Source organism: Botryllus schlosseri, chromosome 6 (genome assembly GCF_051294905.1).
Source record: "Botryllus schlosseri isolate E-star chromosome 6, Bs_hap1, whole genome shotgun sequence".
Lineage (NCBI taxonomy): Eukaryota > Metazoa > Chordata > Ascidiacea > Stolidobranchia > Styelidae > Botryllus > Botryllus schlosseri.
The window spans coordinates 14,846,815-14,866,598 of record NC_137241.1 but is presented as its reverse complement, the minus strand read 5'-3'; the positions used below and the strand labels follow the sequence as shown (position 1 = coordinate 14,866,598).

The window sequence follows — 19,784 nt, the reverse complement described above, 5'->3', positions numbered from 1 at the left end:
CGAGTCACGACCCCGAGTTTGACAGCTCCACCATAAGACGCAATAGCCGCTCGCCACCCCCGCCATAAGACATAAAAGCCGCTTGCCACCCCCGGTTTTCCAGCCGCTCACCACCCCGCCTATAAGAAATAAGAGCCGCTCGCCACCCCCGCCATAAGACGCAATAGCCGCTCGCCACCCCCGCCATAAGAAATAAGAGCCGCTCGCCACCCCCGGTTTTCCAGCCGCTCGCCACCCCGCCCATAAGAGCCCCATAGCCGCATGCGAGCGATCATATTAACTACTATCGTAGCCAATTTGCTGCACATCTGAACAAAACGTTGTTAAGTATCTTCATCTTCTTTATGTATAACAATTTTCGATTAGTTTGTGCAAATGAAATTTATTATAAAAAAAATAGTGCGAATGGGGCTCAAAAAGGTTGAAAAGCACTGAGCTAGGTGATCGAGTTGTAGATTAAAGAGAACTAGTTCAAAATCTCACGCATGACACATTCCGGGAAAGCAAGATAGGTCGAGATTATTCTGAGATCAAAAGAAGCCTGAAGTCATACGAAAAGTTGTAGCTCATGTGGAGCAAATATCCATACATCTTTATTCAGTATCGCATTTCGCATGCGCAGAGACCTGTTGCGTATAACTATCAGATGGACGAAATGAGCGTATATCTCGGTGACTTCAGTTACGGGTCTGGACTCGGTGACAACAATACCAACGATGCTGAGAGCGAGGAGATTGGAAGTGGAGTCGCAATCCTATTTCTTCGAATATTGGTTTGCGTTGTCGGCGAAGTGGGCAATCTTCTTGTCGTGTTCGTGGTATTGGTTTTACAGGACTACAAGAAAACCATCACGCACTGGTATGTGGAAAAATTTTAATTGCCCCAGATAATCGTACATCCTTTGGTTCTCAACCTGTCTCTCTCTTGAAATCGGTAAAAGTTAAAAATAAAATTTGCTAGAATCATTATTAGCTGGAATCATATTTGGAATATCCAAATTCCCGATTTACTATATTCATTTCCACAATTGAAGAAAAAATTGGTTTGTGGTTAAGGTGAACGGTGCACAACCGTAGCCGGGATCAAAATTAAGTCGTGTATGACGGGCATGTATCTTCAAGACTGCTGCATACATTGATCATACCTGAAAACTTTGATGATCAGGGTTTTGTTATACATCATTGTTCGGTGGCGTCGGCATAAATACAGTTTGGAAGGTACCCCTGCCAGGAATCTGGATAAGTGAACGACTTTTACCGGAAGACCTATATAACGCTATGAACCTGCTATTTCCAGAAGTTAATAGTACTCTGGATGGCTTAGATGTGACTTTTAAAACTGACATAAAGTTAGAATTATGAAAATTATTACTACTGCAGATCCGTTGACATGACGGAAGACGAGATTACCGAGACTCGACTGGACTGAAGTAGAATGCATATGCCCCATACCAGGGTTAGGCAAGGGCGTAGCCAGAAACAAAAATTGAGGATGCCAAAAATTTGATGAGGTAAAAGACGCCCCTTTTAAAAGATATTGAAGCAATAGTAAAAACGTATGGACTTGGGCCCATATTGGGTAATTACCAAGCGCGAGAATTTTTCAAAAAGTTAATGGTTGAATTTAGTCAATAATATTGGTACTTGCGCTAGTCTTGGGCACACCAGGGGGCGATCAACCGAATTCCTGACGGCTTCGTCTCCTAGACTTCTTACGTCACGGCTACCCGAAAGTCCGACTGCATTGTCATGTGGGCACATCATGTAAATCATATATATTGGGGGGAAGCGCGGAGAAATTTCCTAATTCATGGCTGAATTCTGTTAACAATATTAGTAATTGCATAGCACAGTGGTTCCCAACCTTTTTCGACTCATCGCCCCCCTTTCAAACTCCATACCGATCATCGCCCCCCAAATATTGGGAACCGAAAAATGGGCATACAGACTGAAATCACCGGCGAGTTGACTAAGAAAAAGGTCAACTTTTCATCTCGACCTCGAAATTACACTTTTCCAGCTAAATTTTGGAGAGTTGACCAACAAAAAAGGTGATTTCTCCGACTTGATTCCAAAAGGACCGTAACAGCACTTCGTCAGCCCCCCTCCAATGCGTTGGTCTTGACACCCCCTCCATAGGGCGATAAAGAAAACTTGTGCACCCCTCAGACCCAACTCCCCCGATACCTCTTTACCGCTACTTCTCAGCACAAATTGTTGGATTCTTTAGTTAGTCGGCTTAATTCGAGCGAAGCGCGAAAAATTTCTATCATTCATGATTGAATCGGTCAATATGATCGGGAATTGCATCTATATTACTGTCAATTTTTTATCCTCTCTCTGCTCATGTATTCAGATTTACCGGTGAAGCTGAGTGAGGTGTCTTGGAAAATGCAGGGCCCGTAAATAATGATTGAACATATTCGGGCAGACCCGTGGGTATAATGACTTCGTTACGTAATGGCATTTCGTGGCCTCTGTCTGCTATGTCAAAAGATATTCAAATCGCCCCTACGTACTAAACTAAAAGACGCACACGATTTCAAATTGGTATTTCTGCACTGGCAATTAATTTTTCTTTGCGAGATGACAATTTTTGGGGGTTTCTGATTGCCAGGACAGGAACATTTAGCGCCAGCCATTTAGGCACCTGGACAATTAAATATATATGTATTCGCATATATATCGAAGTCGGTCAGCATAAAGGCAGTCCTTTTCCGCCAATGTGTTCTCGTTCCGGCACACTTCTAGGAGTCGCATGTTACATGGCCTGAAACTTCATATGTCATGGTGTAACAATGGCTGACGCCGAGATGCCCATTTCTATAACTTCACAGCGCGAATTTTTTGAAAAAGTTGCCTAAATTTCCAAAATAATATCTATAATTACTGTTAATTCACGAAGGAATTGTGGGCCTCCTTCGGGCTAAGGCCCCCCATCCCAATTGGGGGTTTGGGTGTGGCAGTTACGATCATGGACGCCAATATAGCAATTTCAACGCTCCATCGCCCCCCTTTCGCGCCCTTCGTCCGTTTTCGCCCCCCTATCGCCCCCTTGGTTATTTTCGCTCCCCTGGACCGACAAATCGCCCACGTTGGGAACCACGGGCATAGCATATAACTGCTCACTTGATCAGTTTTACGGGTAGAGCTAATGGGGGTGGTGTCTTGGGAAGTTTATGACGCGTTAATGATATACAATTAATTAATTATCCATTTATCTTATTTGGTGACTTCCCGACTGCTATATGGTTTGAAGACATTGGAATAGAATAAATGCATGCGACCGAATAAAAATGAGAACGTTTTCCGTGAGACACACACGATTCCAAGATAACATTTCATCATGGGGTGCGGCCTTTTCTCAGATTGCTAATACATGACTATTCGGTGCTGACCCTTTAGGGACGATGAGGTATAGCCATATTGAAATCAAGACATGTAGCGCGACATTAAATCGGGGGGAGTGCGAAGAAAAATTGCCCAAAAACACTGTATAAATTTAGATTTATTTACGAAAAATTTTGGGCCCATTCGAGCTCGCCCCTCAATTGGTAGGTTTGGGTTGCGACTCTGCTACGGTCCTGTATATAAACGTTATCATTATAAGATTTACCGGTGGAGCTGATAGATGCGGCGTCTTCAAAGATTTAGAAGGCACGCAATTATTGATTTTAAGCTTTATGTTCATACCAGACGCTAAGACTATTCACGAGTTTCTGGAGGGTTATCGTCGGTGAGTCACTTGTAATTACTTATTTAGTTGAAGAATGCTGTTATTCCATGACCTCCGCAGAAAGTTATTGTCACTTAATAGATCGCTCACACGTAACACAGCCAATTGAAATAGAAATATATTTGGTGGGATACGCACGATTCCCAATTTGCATCTATTCACGTGGCGCAATATTTTGCCTCGTCGCATTTCTACGGTGGGAGTCAGGTTGCAAAAACATAGGGCCATCACGCACGAGCAAGGTTCGGCGAACTTTTTGGGATCGCACATCGTGTTAGCTGATGCTTCAACTTCATTTTTGGTTCCGAAGAGATGGGGCCTAATAGTTCCGCAACCGCAGGCAGCACACATGCATACAGTTGGATTCAGTTCTGTACAGCAGGTGTATTTTTATTTAGGCCTGCTTTTTATTTTGATTTATCGAGAGACGAATACTCAACAATGAAATAACTACAGAAATTAAATATCGCGTGAAGCGTGGAGAAAAATTTCAAGTTGAATACATCTGCTAATTTGATGGGGACCGTGGCCCCTTTACACCCACATGGTTACGCCAATGGGGGTGGGCAGACCTGCTTCATGCGCGAACCGCATATACAATGTAAAATAAAGAGTAGTATCAATATAAAAATCGTTAGGTTATATTTTTAATCTGAGCAAGTCACACACAATGTACAATGCGATGTAATGAGCAGATAGGATGATATCGAACGACACGCAGTTGCGAACCCTTTAGGACTGACATCCACCTCGGCCTACAGTGCCCGATGTAACGGTTCTTTTCGATGTTGATCTTTTTGAAGCCAGGGTCCTTTCTAGTTCTTTCCATTCCTTGTGAGTGCTTTCTTTCGTCGAGTCTTTTGTCTTGGCTTTTTCTGTCGCCGTAAGAACGGCGACGGCAGGGGAAGAGGAGCCCAGATGAACCTCCGACGGGAATCGAACCGGGCCGTCCGATTCGTCGGCGCTTATCTTCACCACTAATACGTGATTAATTACCGTGATTAATTATAATTATCAATTGTTGAGCATAATGATTTATCATTGATTGATGAACATTGACCATGCACCATGGTTGCGGGTGACACGATTATGTGAACTCGATTCTTACCCTGTACCTGTAGTGTCACCATCCCAGAAGCTTACAAATGATACGTAAATGATAAGTAAAGAAACAACTCTAAAACAAGACGCATATTGTCGAAACGTGAGTTATCGAATGTATCAATTATTTATGAGTTTAAACCGATGTAGCAAAATAGTGAAACGCATGTGCATTGTGCAATCAGTAAAGAACCGCAGTTTGCCGACCCCTGTCCTATATATAGTATGCCATATGGCTATGATCACAGGGATCGGCAAAAATATCGACATAGGTCGGGCTCAGTCATTACTCGATATTTGAATATTTAATATATAATCCCATATATGTAATGCCTTTTCTTATCGTTTCATTGGAAACTATCCTACGCTTGGCGCAAGAAATCAGTTTTAATGATAATAGTAATAGTTAGGGCAAGTTTTTGTTACAGTCAAATCCGTGGAAAGGTGCACTTATTTTTCACAAACGTTGCACTAAAACGTCGCATTTATGGACAAGTTCCTTGACAATATTAAGGTATAAGATACTCAAATCGATCCGTATCCAAGGCACTGTAGCAAAACTCAGTGTTGGCGACTTCAACAAAACCAATAGCCCGAAACAACTGACCCGGTGAAAATATAATCTTGGGCGGTCTAGCCTGAATGTACGTCAAATCAGAAAGGACCTCAATCTTAAACGACAGTTAAATAATCAAGCAATCTATTTACACACAGTGCCAATTATTTCCATTATAACGTTGGTTTCATGAAACTTGGGGAAAGTTGCGTGAAAAATTGTAGAAAAGTTGCAAATAGTTTCAATATATATAGTTGCTATAAGTTGCAACAAATAATGAGGTGCATTGGTATAAACGTATATATTTATTCATTTATTTATTTATTAGTAGCAACCTCGCGATACGTGTATCCATTCACAAATTATCGAATACGTTCATATATTGTAGGTACGTACTACATCTGGCTATCGCGGACAGCATTTTCCTACTGACAATCCCTTTCAATGTTGTGGAAGACGCCACTGGTCATTGGACATTCCCAAACGCAATGTGCAAAATAAAAGAATCATTATTTTACCTCAATTACTTCGCGTCGGTGATTCTGCTAGTGGTGAGTAGCCTATTCACTCATAGCAACCTTGACCATCCGCTTTTATATTGCAATCCTGGATTACATCATACAACTGGGGGTGGCGCTAATCGTATGGGCATCACCGATGAACGATCTTCCTCCTTCTCAACAAGATACAGTCCATGTATAAGTACCAGTGTCACTTGAAAGAGAAGAACTGATAATTATTTGTATTGTCAAACCACATGTCCAGAAATCCTGCAATACGCATTCGGAAATATACTCATACGCAATTCCTACCTTGACGCTGAAATCCAATCAATGTCGATAACACCAGCTATTACAACACGTTTGGCGGAACATCCAATGTGCACTGAAAAGTACTGCACGGAGACAGATGTTGCATTGTCAAAATACGTTACCCATTCTTCTGCAATAGTCCTGCGGTGGACTCAGAATACCCGGAAGATTTTCAACGGGGCCTTTTAGCATTTAAAAAGAGTATCCAATTTTATGACAGAACCTGTTTAACTGTAAGCACCAATGTAAAATAGATAAAACGTATATTACCTAAGTTTGGCGGGCTTATCTAAGCACAAGATCAGTGGGATTATATCATGTCTTGGACGTTTGTTCATTTCAGTTTGATTTCAAAAATAGTTGGTGCATATGGTCGGGCTGCATTACGTCCTCTTTCAAGAGGATTTATCCTCTTTTTTTACACAAAATGGAAAGTGTCCTCGGAGGACGCCTGAATGTCCTCCTTTTTAGAATTTGTCCTCTTTTTTAAGATAAAGTAATAAAGGGCCACGGAAAAGTCGACTTCTAGACAGAAATGGTTAGCAGAATTGTGGAATAGTGGGTAATGCGGGAGTCGATCAAAATGACGACCTTTTTTTATTAGTCCGGTAGTTAGTCGAATCAAAGTGACGACCGTTTTTTAGTCGACACAGAAATTTTAGTAGAAAAATTTTCAAATTCACCAGTTTTCTTAGTCGATCCCAGAGCTTTCATAATTTTTGTAAGGTATTTTTTTTTCGTATCTCAAAATAAGGTAACCCGAATATATGGGTCATAACTGAGATGCTGTAGTTTTGGTATACATGGTGTTACGACTACGCTGGCTATTTTACACCAGACCGATATTTTTTCTGATTCCTTATCTGTTAACTCGTATAGCACGACCCTCCTTGTCTATAGGCTTTTGTAAGACAACGCTGATGCGAACCTGATGGAGACGGGGTGCACAAAATAAAACTCCAGCACTTCCCTGGGACTGCTGGATTCGACCCGAGCCCTTGGATCAGCCCTATCTACCGTTTTCGAAAATCCGGGCGATCCAAGTTTTCAACTATTTCATTTTAAAGGTCATGAGTTTGGACAGATACATCGCCGTCTGCCACATGAACTCCACCACGCTGCTGAAATTTCGTTCCAGACGATCTGCATATATTGCTACTGCATTGGTTTGGCTAACGTCGCTATTATTTTGTACGCCCATATTTGTTTACAGCGAAAACAGAGGACTCGAACCCCATTGTAAATGCCAGTAAGTATAGACAAACAACACGTCAGAAAAATTAAACCGAAAGTATAGTTGGACTTTTCTTGATTATAATTTCGAAAATTATTGGTGCATTCACGGATCTCCTGCGGCTAGATCATTGATCCCATAGGGCAGTGGTTCTCAAACTTTTTGTCTTCGTGGACCCCTTTTGGACTATCACGGACCCCCAAGTTCTAGTTCCAATTTAGCTCGATTATCGTTCAACCGTAATCTGTCTTGTGCAAATATTGACTGTAGACTAGTCATAAACAGCTACAATTTGGCCTTTCCTGAAAAAAAAACATCATACTATGTGTGTATAATTCGGAAATACTTTTGTTATTTCAAATCTAATTCTATGGCCGAATTTCCTGAAATACACGACCGTGTCTTTAAAATCCGCGCCGTCAATTTGACATGAACGAGTGCGTAAAATTCACTAATTCACACAAAGATGGGTGGTGGCGTAGGTAATATTAATGCGTAACGCCTCCGACAACACATTTGTGTATGATCGTAACATCTGTAGCCCCAATATAACGTCCAGCCAAGTCACATCTATCCAGCAGCTCATCTGGAAGTTATTCTGGAATAGCGGGTATGTATATCACCGAAGAAAATGGATTTTCAAAGCCCCAACAAAACATCTCTAAACTACAATATGTTTGTATCAGTAGGCTATATTGGCAATTTGTTGATTAAAATGAGTTTACAAAGTAAAATATTTCATTTCAGGTGGCAATTCTGTTTTTGTGAGTCCTGAAGTTTTAGCAGTTATGAAGCAAAACTGAGTTCCTGAGTTCTCTAATTTAATAAAAATACAGTTCAAGCTATCAACCATCATGAAAACTTGGAGGTTTCGCAGACCCACTGAGATGCTTCGGGGACCCCTTGGGGTACGTGGCCCCGGTTGAGAACCACTGCCATTGGGTTTATGAATAGGGATGGTGTGAACGTGAGGTTCACATTCTGTTTGCGAATCTCATAAATTTAGAGATTCGCGTTCACAAACGAATCTTGGTAGGTTCTGGACTGTGAACCTTTTTCATAAATTACTATTTTTCACGTCAATATAACATCTTTTGGTTGAAATTGTTTTCATTTCAACTTCGGACCACCCTATGAACGGCGCTGGTAGCATAAAAAATCAACACTGAACGAAAGTCGAAAACGCACCTTGCTAATCTTAATAATTTTACTTGCTTTATTACAAAAGTTGGCTCGAAATATTCAGCTTTCAGTTTGCGAATATTTAGCGGCTCTCTGATGTGAGCCTGACCCGTAATCACACAACATCAAGAACGAAATTCAATACACGCAGGTAGTCAGCGAATGATGCATATTCTACCAATCAATGAAATTATTATAAAGAATACATCATTTTCTAAAGTCACAAATCTAGCAAACGTACGGGATCCATCTTGATTTGATATGTATAAGATATGTTTAGTGTTTCATTCAAATCAAATCAGTGCGATTGGGGCAATGGTTACTGTATAACTTGTTATGGGGTGATCTCGGTACAAACCCGTTTACAATCTGCTCAGTATCAATGTAGCAATAGTCAGACGCCGAATAGGCTACATTGTCCGGTCTGGCCGAGACCGTTAAAGCAAGTTCTCGTCGAAATTGTTGGCCAAACGACGGAAGATATTGATTATATTGATACATTTGGTGACGCTTAAAACGTCGGTGACATAATATGGCCTGAGTCGTCGCTCGGTATCGTGTACTGTACATTAATACATCATTTCACTCGAATGTAGGGTTGTTGATGTTGTTTATGCCATTCATGGTGTTTGTCGACTACAATGGTCATTTACACCAGGACAATTTTTCCTCATTTTTATTCCGCAACTGCCAACTTGTAGCACTTACACGGATAAGAAGTAGGGTTGCAACTTACAATTATAAATATGACGTTACATGACGTCATAGGGTTCACGTTCGCGTTCACACAGAACCTTTCGAAAAGGTTCGCGTTCACACGAACCTGAACCTTTTAGGGGTTCGCACCATCCCTATTTATGAACCCCAAGTTCCGAACCACTGATCTGTGGGGTGCCTGACTTTACATAAACTATATACGAAGATATGCTGGCTCCACATAAACAATGGGAACAAAAGTATACGTCTACACCAGTGGTTCCCAACCTTTTGCGGCTCATCGCTCCCTTATCAATCTCGAAACACATTTACGCCCCCTCCATATTTACGGATCCGAAAAATAGGACATATAATCGGGGAAATCGATTGCCATAACTCTGATCGCTAGTGAATTTATTTAAAAAATGATGTTTTCCTGGGTGTTAGGTGCTCAATAAGCCGATTTCCGCGTCTACTTTCCATTGAGTTTACCTGTTTTCGCTTCATATATGCAGAATAAGCCGTCTTCACGTGACTTTTTGACAGCGTTTTGACAGCGTTTTGACAGTGCCCCCCGGTCGCCCCCTTTCACATTTTCACCCCATTGTTTCCTACAATTGCCCACTGGGTGGCGATATCGCCCACGTTGGGAACCACTGGTCTACACCAAGGATGTCAAACATTCGGCCCGTTTGACGATATCAGCCGGCCCGCGAGGCAATTGTGAGTAAATTGAAAAAAGGCTTGTATTGTCCAGCACATTTCTAGCTATAATGTTGTGATTTTAAGTATGAAATACTCACAATTGTTGCATCGGAAACATAGTAGTTACAATAAATATACATTCAAATATCTATATAGGATCGCACTGCAGTATCATTTCTGACTCAGAAAGTCGCCGGTCTCGAGAGAAACCCAATCGCGATTTTATAGTAATGAAACAAATTCCAACGCCGGATATCCAGTTGAATCTCTTGTATTGCTCACAACACATAAGCATAGCTATACGGCCAGATGACGACTAAAACAAATGCAGGATGGAAATATGCCAAATTATATCGTCGTTGAGGCGCTATTTTCGCGTTTTATATCTGTATTCCACCGGTCAATCGTCGTATTTTGCCAATTCTATTGTTGGCAAATATTATACTATTTCGTATACATATAGACTTGATAATAAGTAACATTCAAGTGAAAAATAAGGGCACGGAAATTCCGTGCGTGGTGAGCGTGAAAATCCATGTCCTCATTTTTTCACTTGAATGGTACTTATGATCAAGTGGCGTGATAGCACAGTCGACATAGAGCATTGTCGACACACATAATGAATACCACAAACAACAACATTTGACTGGTGCGGCTCGCGTGCAATCTGATGGTACAAATCCGTCCCGAACCGCGAGTTGAGCTTGGCACCCCTGGTCTACGATCTATACAAGCGGTTCTCTACTGGGGGTCCATGAAACCTCTATACATTTGCAACATGAATAATAACTTGATTTGTGATTTCTAAGCTAGGGTAGATGATATGAAGCAGTGTTGTCAAATTATTCTAAAATGTTATTTTAAAATCCATGTCATTTTTTTCACTTGAATGCGTTATTATAGGGCCTGCATACATAATAGTATATCACATTTTTTACGGATCGTGGCGATTCTCTTCCAGTAACAATTTTATTCGCAAACAATCCAATAGGCAAAAGTACGTTGAATAACTACCGGCTGAATAGTTATATAAGCCGCTAAAACAGTGACTCTAAAGACGATAAAGTTGGCATACGTCTACGCTGACACTGTATTGGACGTAATCTGGCATCAGCCATGCGTGTGCGCTGTGGGGAATACAGGAGTGTAAATCCCAAGTTCTAATTTGGATCATCAGTATTAAATCGAGATTCTGTTTTCTGTGGAGGCTTGGGACTATTTGAGCCAGAAGTGATACAGCGACTAGGGATGGTGTGAACCTCTGAAAGGTTCAGGTTCGTGTGAACACGAACCTTTTTGAAAGGTTCTGTGTGAACGCGAACGTAAACCTCATGACGTCACGTGATGTCATATTGCTAATTCCAACCCTACATTTCGGTGAAGTGATAGCCTATATTAAAGTACACGATACCTAGCGACGACTTGGGAAACATAATGCCACTATGCTGAAATACATATTGACGTTTTAAACGTCGCCAAATGTATTAACTGGGATAATCAAATGATATAACAATCCCTTAAAATCAATATGTTCCGTCGCTTTGCTTACAATTTCGACAAATTGCAAGGGAATAGAATCTTACGCCTTAACGGTCTAGGCCAGACCGGTCAATGTAGGCCTATTCGGCGTCTGAGTATTGCGACGTTGATATTGAGCAGAGTGTAAAATGGGTTTCTATACTTGCTACCGATATTACCCCATTGTCAAGCTATGTTGCAGTAGCCAACACCCCAATCGCATGGATTTGGTTTTTATGAAACAATAAACATATGAAGTCGAGACCTCGTACGCCTGCTAGATTTTTTACATCAGACAACGATATTAATTTCATTCATTGGTTGAATAAGCATCATTCGGTGACTACATGTATTGTATTTCGCTCTTGATGTAGTGTCATTGCGGGTCAAGCTCAGCGCAGAGAGTCACTAAATATTCACAAACGGAAAGCTGGATATTTCGAGCAAACTTTTGTAACTGAGCAAGTAAAATTTTTGAGATTGTGAAGGTGCATGCTAGTTCAGTGTTGATTTTTTTAAGCTGCCAATGCCATACATAGAGTGGCCCGCAGTTGAAATGCAGTAAATTTCAATCAAAGACGTTATAATGAGGAGAAAATTGTAAGATATGAAAAAGGTTCACAGTGGAGAACCTTCCAAGGTTCGTTTGTGAACGTGAACCTTTAAATTTCTGAGGTTCATACACAGAACGCGAACGTGAACCCCACGTTCACACCATCCGTAACAGCGACGCTAGAACAGATATTTGAATTTTATTTTTGTGACTATGTAACCTCCACATAACGAATTTGCATTGGCGTTTCCGCTTTAGTAAATAACTGCTTTTCGAACCAATTATTTCATGAACCTCTGTACATAGAGAACATTTTTGCTATCCTGGAATTGGATGCCAATGTTAGATACTTGGTTCCTAATGGCGACTAGAGGGAAACCATAGCATCACTGTGGGGTGGTTCTAATGGGCACTTTGAACATACCGCCACACTTGTTGTCTTGAGGGATTATTTAATGGCACTATTTCTTACTAAAAATAAAAGCAGTTGCTGGAAATATGCTGAGTAATACAAGCATTTTCCAATCTACTCGGAATTACTTCACTGGCCGGAGGCGGCCCGCGGGCCGTATGTTTGACACCTCTTGTACAGACGAAAAGAAAACTTATACCTTTCTACGGTTAGTCAACGGGTATACCTATTGATACAAGCATGTTTCCGTTTGAAGATGTTATGTTGTACCGTAGTTTGCGGAAAAGATATCAATTTGAGGTAGAAAGTTCAACCGATAACAATTCGGTAACTTCGCAATGTCTGCAAAACTTCCTGGCTGTGATTCTGTATTTGATCCTGATTCTTACTAAATTAGTGAACATTGACCTGTCCCAATTGGTTAAAACCAGGGCTGTGGAGTCGGAGTCGGAGTCGGTGGAGTCGGAGTCGGAGTCGGGGTAATTTTCGCTTGATGGAGTCGGAGTCGTGAAAACTATAATAGCTGGAGTCAGAGTCGGAGTCGGTGAGAAAATACTGACTGGAGTCGGAGTCGGAGTTTGTGAGAATGACCCTGACTTCGACTCCGACTCCAACTTATCTATCATGAAAACATTTGCTTTCAAAGAATTTTCAATATAATTTTTATGTACCACCAATCACTGTTATTAATAACCATACAGATCAGGTGCGGCCAGCCCGTAGCACGCAGGCCAAATTTGGCACAGGAGAAGGTTAGGTGTGGCCTGCGAGGTAATTCTCGAAATTATTTATGACATCAGGTACAATTGCAAGGCCAACCAAAATTTGATTAGCATGACCGCGAAATTTGATGATGACTAAAACAACAGTTCTGACGCATTGACGTATCCGGGGGCCAGCCACATTTATCCAAGATCTTCGTATATGACCATAAAGTAGAATATTTCATAGCAGATTTATTTGACTTGAAATTTTCTCGGTACTTCGTATGATTTATTGTCACTAGATTTCTTGCATTCAGTATTTGAGCCCCTTCTGAAAATTATAAATACATAATATTCACAGAATTGAGTCTAACTATTCGCAATTAGGAGATAACGTGTCGTCCAACATGCGGCTTCGCTTGTGCACTCGCAGCGAGATCGTCGACAAAACATTTGCACAAAATGATATAGACCTGTTCACTGATACCGTCGATTTTGCTATGTCTAAACGTCGAATAATCCTGTCCTTGCCAAATGAGCCCAGTAGTATACAGATGCGACCCCCAATGAATGTTAGCGACATATTTATTGATATAGCCTAATTCAGTCGTTATATTGCAAAAAAATTTCGCGCTTGGCGCGACCATGGCCTGATTGCGCACTGCACTGTTGCATGACATATTGTAATCAATTTAGAGCGTATTGATATAAGTCCTGTTTGCAATATAACCTAATTCGGTTCGTTCCTATCGACGACAAAAAAAGGTTATCAACATTCCAGTTGCCCGCGCAAAGGTTCGTAAATCTCAGGTGTCCCTTTCGCCGAAAAAGTTGCCCACCCCTGATATAGATAAAATTAGACATTACTTGCAAATTACAACTCAGTTGCAGAGGGGAAGAAAATCGCAAGATGAGTTTTCGCGATGCGGTCAAAATTGATGCAATTTTTGGAATTATACCATGATACTGTGACGGAGCAAATGCATCGGCTGGTTTTGTAAAATTGTAAAAATGATGTAAATATGACCAAACGATGCTTCCCACTTGACAAAATTAAAAATATTTGTAGTGTATCTTAGCTGTTTGGGTCGAACAAATGATAAAGAAAGACTGCAAGTCCCAATCCTTGAATACTTGATTAAGTACATGTAGACTAGACATCGGCTATGGTCTTGACTACTTAAATAAATTCCATTTATGACCAATGGCTATTAGTAGTAAGAGTGTGTGTACTTGTAATCAGGATAGTGTGCAATGACAAAATTAGTAAGTTCAATCTCTTTATTAGTTGCTGACTCATACACAAGAGCTACACTTGGATTTTTTATCTACATTTTTACTATACAGGATTGGATATCTGCCATATTTGGATGATTCATACATTTCAGGATATTAGAGAGTCCATGTTATAAAAACTTGAAAAAGGAAGTGTATTTAGCAAATCTTTCTTTCATATTAATTGCATAGTGGATAATGCGAGCTGTGCCACAATGAAACAATTTAGCATGCCACCGGTAATCATATGTTTGCATATGTTTAATGGTTGTATGATAGTCATTCAACCGACAATGTGGCATATAATTTTCGAAGTAAATTGGTAATGATGCTGGAGTCGGATTCGGATTCGGATTCGGTACGTTTTAAGACCCAGGAGTAGGAGTAGGAGTCGGTACGTTCAAAGACTCAGGAGTCGGAGTCGGAGTCGGAGTTGGTATATTGAAAATGTGTGGAGTCGGAGTCGGAGCCGGAGTCGGTGGTAAAATTTACCGACTCCACAGCCCTGGTTAAAACCTGATTCATTTGCTCCTGCGGTAGACGTACCAAGAAAAGCTATAATGACTAAATTGGACGTGATATGTTCATTAAAGAATCTGTATCTCATTTCCGGTGCCTCATGTAGGGGTCAAGCCCAACAGGGTCCCCGGAATACTCAGGCATTATTATTCCATTGCCCATCCGCTTTTCTTAGTGAAGGTGGATAATTATATCGACGTTTATTCATATCAAAACACTATGCGGTTTTACAGGAACGTATTTCCGAGGGATCTCAATCAGTCCTGTATCGAAAAAGGTTTCACAGAAGAAATCCCTATCGCTAACTGTATCAAGAAGGAACAGCGCACAGACTCTTGTACTAAATCGACACACTTTACGGACATGTGGGAGACTGAATTTTTGTGAGTTACATATATCGCTGTTGTTACCGGGCATGCGAGTATGTACTAATATAAAATGCAAGAGCGTGAAGAAGAATCAAGGATCTACAATTAGCTGGAATAGCTAGAGATGGGTGGATTTGCTTGTGATTTTGAGGTAATACCTAGCGAACTATGTTCTTTCCTCGCTTCATTTCGCCACACCACTCACTCAACCAGACGTTCCATTGCCCTTCAGCGGTGATGACGTACGTCATGTGAACATCAGCGTGAGTGAGCCACGATGAAGTCGTGAATGTGTGTGTGTGTGTGCGCGCTTTATGTGATGTCGGGTTGCGGGATGCCGACTGTGTACTTGTTGGTTAAGGTCACTTTTATTATTTGCAAATTGACATTTATACTCTCATTTGAAGGTGGGGCACGAAACTCGAGGGGATATCCAAAACAGACACTATATATTCGACCACTCTTTAGCTGCAAACCGTGAATATTATCACAGTTATTGTGTAACTTCATCAAATGTTGTAAAATAAGTGCCATTTTATATAGCTACAGGGAGCCGCAGCACAGGAGTGAACGAGTTTTGGGTTTAAGACGGCGGGCTTGGAATATAATTGTTTCTTTAGTGGCAATTTCGACGACGGATCTACTATTACATCGGATTACGACAACGGAACGACCGTCGCATACGAAGTTACTGGCGAATTCTACGAGCTAGGATGCCAATATGTTGGCCAGGGACCGGGATTGTTCACCTACCTCAACTTCATGTTCTCGGCGATGTTTCTTCTCCCGTTACTGGTATACGTTACAAATCAACCGTACAGTTTCCATTAGTCAATGCGGCGATGTTGTCACGTTATTGTTTGTAAACAGGTAATGACTATCTGTTACACCCTCATCATTGTGCAACTGCGGAAATCGCAAGCTCGCCACTATACTGTAACGTCGGGCAGCCAGCGCCAGGGAAAGAAAAGACCACGTTCCGCGGCCGCGTTGAATGCGGAGAGCAATTTCAAGAGAGTTAACATAACATGTATCGCCCTGGTATTGTTGTTCTTCGTTTGCTGGCTTCCATTCCATTCTTACCACATCGCGATGAGGCACGGAATCAAAGGATCGGTTAGTCGAAATTAAAAAAAAATATGTGACATATTGGAGCCTACAAGAGGTGGTCAATGTAGTCAGCCTTGGTACTCAAGAAGAAGTAAATTCCAACATCATCAGAAATAGACGTATCGATTTCTTATATATGTAAAAATTGCTTGCGAATGGCCTAATATGGAAAAAAGTAAAAAGTAAATTATGGTCGAGGGGTTTCATACCTTCAGCAGGTATTCAGTGATAGGTAGTTAACTACTTTTGAAGAGCTTCATGGAGGTACAGAACTTCAATATACAATTTAATAGTATATTGTTATTAAAATATACCCGAATATTTTCGGAGACTGTCAGCGTAATTTTGAAATTGTGAATACAAAATGACTAACGACACTGCAAATCGGTAAGATCTTGGAACATACTGTGTATTTGATTATCTCGACATCTGACTATTTCTGCCAGTTGTCAAGACAACTTTCACTCATAAAAGTGCTGCAAGAATATCCCAAAACTACTTCTACTTCACTAAATTTAGCAAATAGTACTTATTTAGTGTTTTTTAAGCAGTTCTGTTTGAAGAACTGTGCAGTAAAAGGGTAAGTGCTCTTCTAAAATCACCACTTGAATAACTAGTCAAATTAGGCAAAACTTATTTGAGTATATTGCGAGAAAGTGGAAGTGCTTTGCTATTGAGCACCTCTTTCGTATCAAGCATGCCCCTGAGGGTGCTGCTTTTGCTGTTCGAGCTGATATTTAGAGGGGTTTGGACTGATACAAGAATCAAGAACATTGCATGTTTCTTTGTTGTCAAGTTGAATGCGGTAAGACCTTGTGATTTATCATCACCAATTTAAGGTTCTGACCTTTTTTTGTAATCGTCTACCACCCAAATAGATCACGAGTATATCTTGGCGTGGGGGACGGCCTTATTCACCTTACCATATATGAACATTTTCAAATCGGACATTGGGTCTCGTCCACAAAGCAGTTGTGAAAGACCGACTTTAATAAAAATCGTACGACTATCGTCTTATGTAATGTAGCCAGATATGCGGAGTAATAAAATATCCCTACAAGGCACTGTATTCACATATCGGATGTAGCGGAGACTACTTTCCTGCTGAAGGTCATGACTCATGATCCCGACTAAGGAATTCATAAACGGAATTCTATCATGAATGCCAGCGTCTATATATTCGCAAAATGTTATCACTTGTTTTGCAGACAAAGTTTTGCGAAGAACTGATGCTCGGCATATCCATTTTAGTCTCCTGTAACTCCGCATTAAATCCCTACATCTACAATTTTTTCGGGACACGCTTTGGGACAAGACTTCGGTAAAAACCTTCAACATATCATGATTATAATGTTGTATAGCCTACTAATAGCTGAAAATATGGGTTCTCAAGTGATTGGATGCCGTAGCTATTTGTTAGCAGATTTCGCGTGATTTTGGCGAGAAATATCTCAACATATAACGAATTCTACACGATGATCGCATGTTGAGCCAAGTGTGAAATATATAATAACGTTTTTACTACAGTAAAGCGCTAGACTCCGTGCAAGCAAGCGTGAAAAAGCGTACTGCATCGCTGTCTTCCGTGAGTGGGCCCACAGTGCGTTATCGACCTAAACGCGACAGAGACAATTCGACTACGAGTGGAACTCTTGTGACGAAGCTTCAAACGGGGTGAGACGACTTTGGATAAGAGCAATTTTTGTTGCGCTTTAGTCTTTTCAAAAGGGAATGATTCCGACAGGATTATTCCCTAATTTCCTTACTGCTAGTGTCTATTCTGTTGGACAGAATTTGTCAGTAGGGATCTATGAGTTGCCACAGTGTATAGGCTACATCCTCTGCATGCGCGCCAACCTGGCTCCAAATGTTAAATTGGCATTATAGGAAAGAACCAAAATGTAAACATAACTAGGGTTGAGCCAACTCGAGTATCTGAGCGATTCGACTCATTTTGATGCCATAACAATATGAATGATTTGAAATACGTCGCTTTTGGGTGACCATAAAGAAAATAATGCTAGTTATAGCCTACCTATAACAACAACAGCAACAACAACAACACACTAATTCAGTATATTTTCGATGCGCCTTCTGACAATGCCGCAAATTGTTCGTGACTCTGCAGAAATTTCGGTTCAATTACATTTCGTGTGTTTTGAATGTTGTGATACGACCGATCTATTTTTCAAGTCTTCGACAGTGGCAAACAACCATTGAAAGTATAATTATCTCTGATAATAGTGTATTACACCTTTTTGTTTTGCAGCGTTCTGGAGCAGGAACGGGATGACCTGGTAGTGATGGAGCAAAAGGTGTAAAAGCGAAACATGTAATATTGGAAAGTCCTGCAATGCATATTTTAGTATTCCATTGCGCCGTGCATGTAAAAACCACAAGATCTTTTATTTAATTTATCGCACACGTTAAATCTCCAAAATATACTATGGACATTAATGTGAGTTACGACATTCGTTGAAAAGCACATATATTTTGATTGTCACATCGTAGAAATCGTGCCTATAGGAAATAACTGAACGACAGAGATGATGCATTTTCATTCTGGTGTAATACCCCACAATGCCTTTACATGAAAGGCTTGACGTTAGTAAAATGACGAGGCAGGAAGAAACGATAGTCATCCGCTGTTATAGGACAAGTATTGAAATGTCGTCATGCGATGTAAGCGATCTCAGTGCTGTCATTTGTGATACATATTGACTTTCCAGTCGATGTCGGTGATGTCATCGGAAAGCATTTAGGTTCTGATTTGGCAGAGAAAGTTGATATTCTCAGATATGTTACACTGCACATCAGACACTAGGTGATCGGCGGTCAACTCAAAACGGGTCGCGGAATACTTCAAAGTTATATGTCAAGAACGCCGTCAAGAACGCAACATCGAGACGAAACAAGCTACATAGTTTAGCAACCACCTTTGTCAAACTTTACGTCAGTACAGCGTTGTGCTATCTACGGTCATCCTACCAAAAAACAAGTAATATTTTATGAAAAAAATACAAATACAACAAAAATAACACGATAATTTCATGACCTGCGCACGATATCTGACAACTCTTTCCAGCGACCATAAGGAATCGATATTGGGGCTTGGCAAGATATTGTACTAGCTGAAAGACTATCTTAGGAAAGCCCTAAGCCAGTGGTTAACAATATTTTTCCCTTCATTCAGCCCTTTTGAGTTTTTTTCGGGTCTTCATTCCCTACAATCTACAATCCCTCAACCCAAGCCCTAAAAATTCCCCCTCCAGAACAATTCGGTAAGACGTTCTTTCGTAAAGAC

General features: G+C 40.8%; 1 protein-coding gene across 1 annotated transcript; it reads left to right on the top strand.

Moving 5' to 3' along the window:
• Positions 1–382: 382 nt before the first annotated feature.
• On the top strand, positions 383–18,942 carry LOC145441098 (somatostatin receptor type 2-like). The gene is made up of 9 exons (XM_080318895.1): positions 383–858; positions 5,781–5,943; positions 7,272–7,453; positions 15,236–15,385; positions 15,991–16,165; positions 16,241–16,486; positions 17,689–17,801; positions 18,008–18,154; positions 18,750–18,942. Exons 1-9 carry the CDS (start codon positions 569–571, stop codon positions 18,799–18,801), a joined length of 1,518 nt encoding a protein of 505 aa, XP_080175021.1. The 5' UTR covers positions 383–568; the 3' UTR covers positions 18,802–18,942.
• The last annotated feature ends 842 nt before the right edge of the window (positions 18,943–19,784 follow it).

Coding starts and splice junctions, on each gene's coding strand:
- LOC145441098 (XM_080318895.1), top strand. CDS start 569: ATGTGGAGCAAATATCCATACATCTTTATTCAGTATCGCATTTCGCAT. Junction 859..5,780: donor AAGAAAACCATCACGCACTG/GTATGTGGAAAA, acceptor CATATATTGTAG/GTACGTACTACATCTGGCTA. Junction 7,454..15,235: donor GAACCCCATTGTAAATGCCA/GTAAGTATAGAC, acceptor GCGGTTTTACAG/GAACGTATTTCCGAGGGATC.